The 3,001-nt window shown below is 54.8% G+C and overlaps 1 protein-coding gene across 1 annotated transcript in view; it reads left to right on the top strand.

The window, feature by feature from the left end:
- Nucleotides 1-2,993, top strand: part of IRF8 (interferon regulatory factor 8) — a 7,097-nt gene extending 4,104 nt beyond the window's left edge. Inside the window, exons 4-8 of the mRNA XM_057381432.1 lie at nt 292-380; nt 687-798; nt 1,064-1,111; nt 1,661-2,047; nt 2,611-2,993. Coding sequence (XP_057237415.1) covers nt 292-380; nt 687-798; nt 1,064-1,111; nt 1,661-2,047; nt 2,611-2,936 — 962 coding nt within the window. The 3' untranslated portion in view covers nt 2,937-2,993. The remainder of the gene's footprint in view (nt 1-291; nt 381-686; nt 799-1,063; nt 1,112-1,660; nt 2,048-2,610) is intronic.
- The last annotated feature ends 8 nt before the right edge of the window (nt 2,994-3,001 follow it).

Below are 3,001 nucleotides of genomic sequence, written 5' to 3'. Positions count from 1 at the left end.
CTCCAGCTCTGTCTCTGCCACCAGCCAGACTTTTGATTTTTCTTGCTGCTGGTTGCTTTGCCAGCTGCAAACCAGCTGCTGCTGGTTTACTTTTTTGTAAAGTGATTTTTTTTCGGCCCCAAAAGCAGCTCTGGAGGGGCTGTGAGCATCCCCAAGGTGCCTTCACGTGGCTCTGCCGTGGTTTTTGGTTTCATAACTTTCACTGGGTGAAAAAGGGTGAAACCTTTCAGCAAGATGAGCTGTGTTGGGGGAGTGAGGGCATTCTCACCCCATTCCCGCCCCTCCTTGCAGGCAAAGCGGGGATTGCGGGCGGGAGCAGCCTGAATGATGTCACCGACATGGACTGCAGCTCCTCTGCCATCGAGGAGCTCATCAAGGAGGTGAGTCCTGGTCCTCATTGTCTGACCAAACACTGCCTTCCCAAAATCCTGCCTGTGAAGCTGCAGGGGTGGATTTGCAGCTCGTTCATGGCTCTGTGCATCCAGGATGTCACAGCTCTGTGCCCCTTGTCACATCACACCCTGGCTGCTTCCCCTCAGTGGCTCTCAAGTGCCTTATTCAATTATCCAACCTGGGCAATGCCAGGCTTGATCTTCCCAACCCCAAAAATGGGTTGGCATTGCCTTTTGGAGCCTCCCTGAGTGCTCATCAAACCCTCTCTGACCCCGCTGTGTGCTGTCCCACAGCCCCCCTGTGTGGATGAGTACCTGGGGATCATCAAGAGGAGCCCCTCACCCMCCCAGGAGAGCTGCAGGAACCCCCCAATTCCCGACTGGTGGGTGCAGCAGCCCAGCCCTGGTGAGTATTCAACAGCTTGGGTGGCGTTTGGGACATTTTTGGGGCAGGAAAAACCTTCCTGTTCAGGGTGTGGAGTGGGGAACAGTTTATTTTATTTTCCTTATTCAGACTGTTGAAAGAACTTGTGAAAAAATCCATCTGGGAATTCTTGCTGGCGTCTCCCATGTGGGAGATGGGAAACCTGGGGCAGGAAATGAGGGGGAATTGGGGGATTGGGATTTGGGAGCTGGGAATKCAGGCTCAGCTCAGCTTTCTGTGCCCACAGCCTTGCCCCTGATGAATGGATACTCCAGCTACGAGCAGTATCACTCAGGTAAAGCCCCTGTCTGGGTGTGGTGGCAGGAGGTGGCTCTGGCTCTGTCCCCTGCCTTGAGGGGGGGTTTAGGGGGTGCTGCATTCATTCACAGGGATGAATCCTGCCTGGAGTTATGGGGCTGAGAGTTCCTTGGGGTGCTGGGAACCTTTGGGATGGGGTGGTGTGGGGGGAGCATGGAGCAGAGGCAGCAAGAGGGATCCATGTGGTTCTTGGCCAGAAATGAACCCATAAAGAGCTTCACYTCAGCGTGAGGAAGAGCTTCCCATGGAGAGGGGCAAACCCCTGGAGCAGCTGCCCAGGGAGGGTGGAGACATCCCAAACCCACCTGGATGTGTCCCTGTGTCCCCTGCTCCTCTCTGGGCACAGGGGTTGAACTGGGTGATCCCCAGAGCCCCCTCCCAACCCTTCCATAATTCTGTGACACTGAGAGCTGTGCCAGCATGAGGGAGATGTCCCTCCATCAAGAAAAGGAATTTAGGATTGGGGCACAGCAACAAGGAGCAATTTCCCTTTCCTGACACAACACTCACATCCTCCACCTCCCAGGCTACTCCCAGATGGTGATCAGCTTCTACTACAGTGGGAGGCTGGTTGGGCACGTCAGCACCTCGTGTTCTGAGGGCTGTAGGATCTCTCTGGGGCAGCCTTCGGGTCACGGTGAGAAGCTCTACGCCCCGGACACTCTGGAGAATGTCCGGTTCCCGTCGGCCGACGCCATCCAGAACGAGCGGCAGAAGCAGATCACCAGGAAGCTTTTTGGGCACCTGGAGAGGGGTGTTCTCCTGCACAGCACCAAGCAGGGCATCTTCATCAAGAGGCTGTGCCAGGGCAGGGTGTTCTGGAGCGGGAACACCATGGCTTACAAGGACAGGCCCAACAAACTGGAGCGGGAAGATGTGGTGAAGGTTTTTGACACCAATTTGTTCTTCAGAGGTTTGTAGGAGATTTCTGCTTTCCTGGGGTTGGGAGTTCTGCCTTTTGCTGTGGGAAATCAGTCCCTGGATGGGGTGGTTGAAGCTGATCAGTTGAGAGATGTGAACAGACCCGGCTGGCAGCGGTTTGGGGTTGGGAAACTTTCAAGAGGGTGGAGGAGAGGGTGGAATAATGGGGATAATCCTCGTGGCTCAGGTCAGAAACTGCTCCCTGGAAAAGCTGAGGCAATTCTGGGATCCCAAAGCCTTGGGAAAACACAYGAGGAGTTTCTGGAGCTTGAACCCAGTGTGGGACCCCCTTGGGTGCTGTGATGGGGTTGAAGGGGCAGAGACTTTTTCCCTTGAACTGCTTTGAAGGGTTCACTACTGGGTTCCAAAGTGCTCTGGGTGAGCAGGGGGCACTGCCAAATCCAGGAAAAAATAATGTGCTGGAGTTTTGGGCTCATTGGGCAAACTCCTTCCCATCAGAGGCAGTTTCCCTGTGGGGTGTGTGATCCCAGGGGTGTGGAACAGACTCTGACAGCCCAGGCCAGGCAGATTCTGAGTTTTCCTGTGTCCATACAGAGCTGCAGCAGTACTACAACAACCAGGGCCGCTTCCCGGACAGCAGGGTGATGCTGTGCTTCGGGGAGGAGTTCCCAGATGCTGTGCCTCTCAGGTGTAAACTCATCCTTGTCCAGGTACAGTGGGAATTGTGCCAGCAGAGCTCCACCCCTGCAGCCATGGGGTATTTGGGTGCCTGGATTTGGGGTGGAAGTGTGGAGGTTTTTTTCTTTTCCCTGATTCATGCTCGGGCTGTTTATCAAATTCCCAGATCTGGGTTTGTAAGTGGAGCTCCCAAACTGCACAAGCTTTGTGAGCTGCAGGGAAATCAGGGTTCTTCCTCCTGATCCTGTGTTGGCACTGGGACTTCTGCCTTTTCCTGTGGGAAATGGGGAAATAAATCCCTGGGCTG

Source organism: Malurus melanocephalus, unplaced genomic scaffold (genome assembly GCF_030028575.1).
Source record: "Malurus melanocephalus ecotype Western Australia unplaced genomic scaffold, MMel_1.1 scaffold_510, whole genome shotgun sequence".
Lineage (NCBI taxonomy): Eukaryota > Metazoa > Chordata > Aves > Passeriformes > Maluridae > Malurus > Malurus melanocephalus.
The sequence above is the reverse complement of the archived record's forward strand: the minus strand, read 5'-3'. Positions and strand labels throughout refer to the sequence as shown.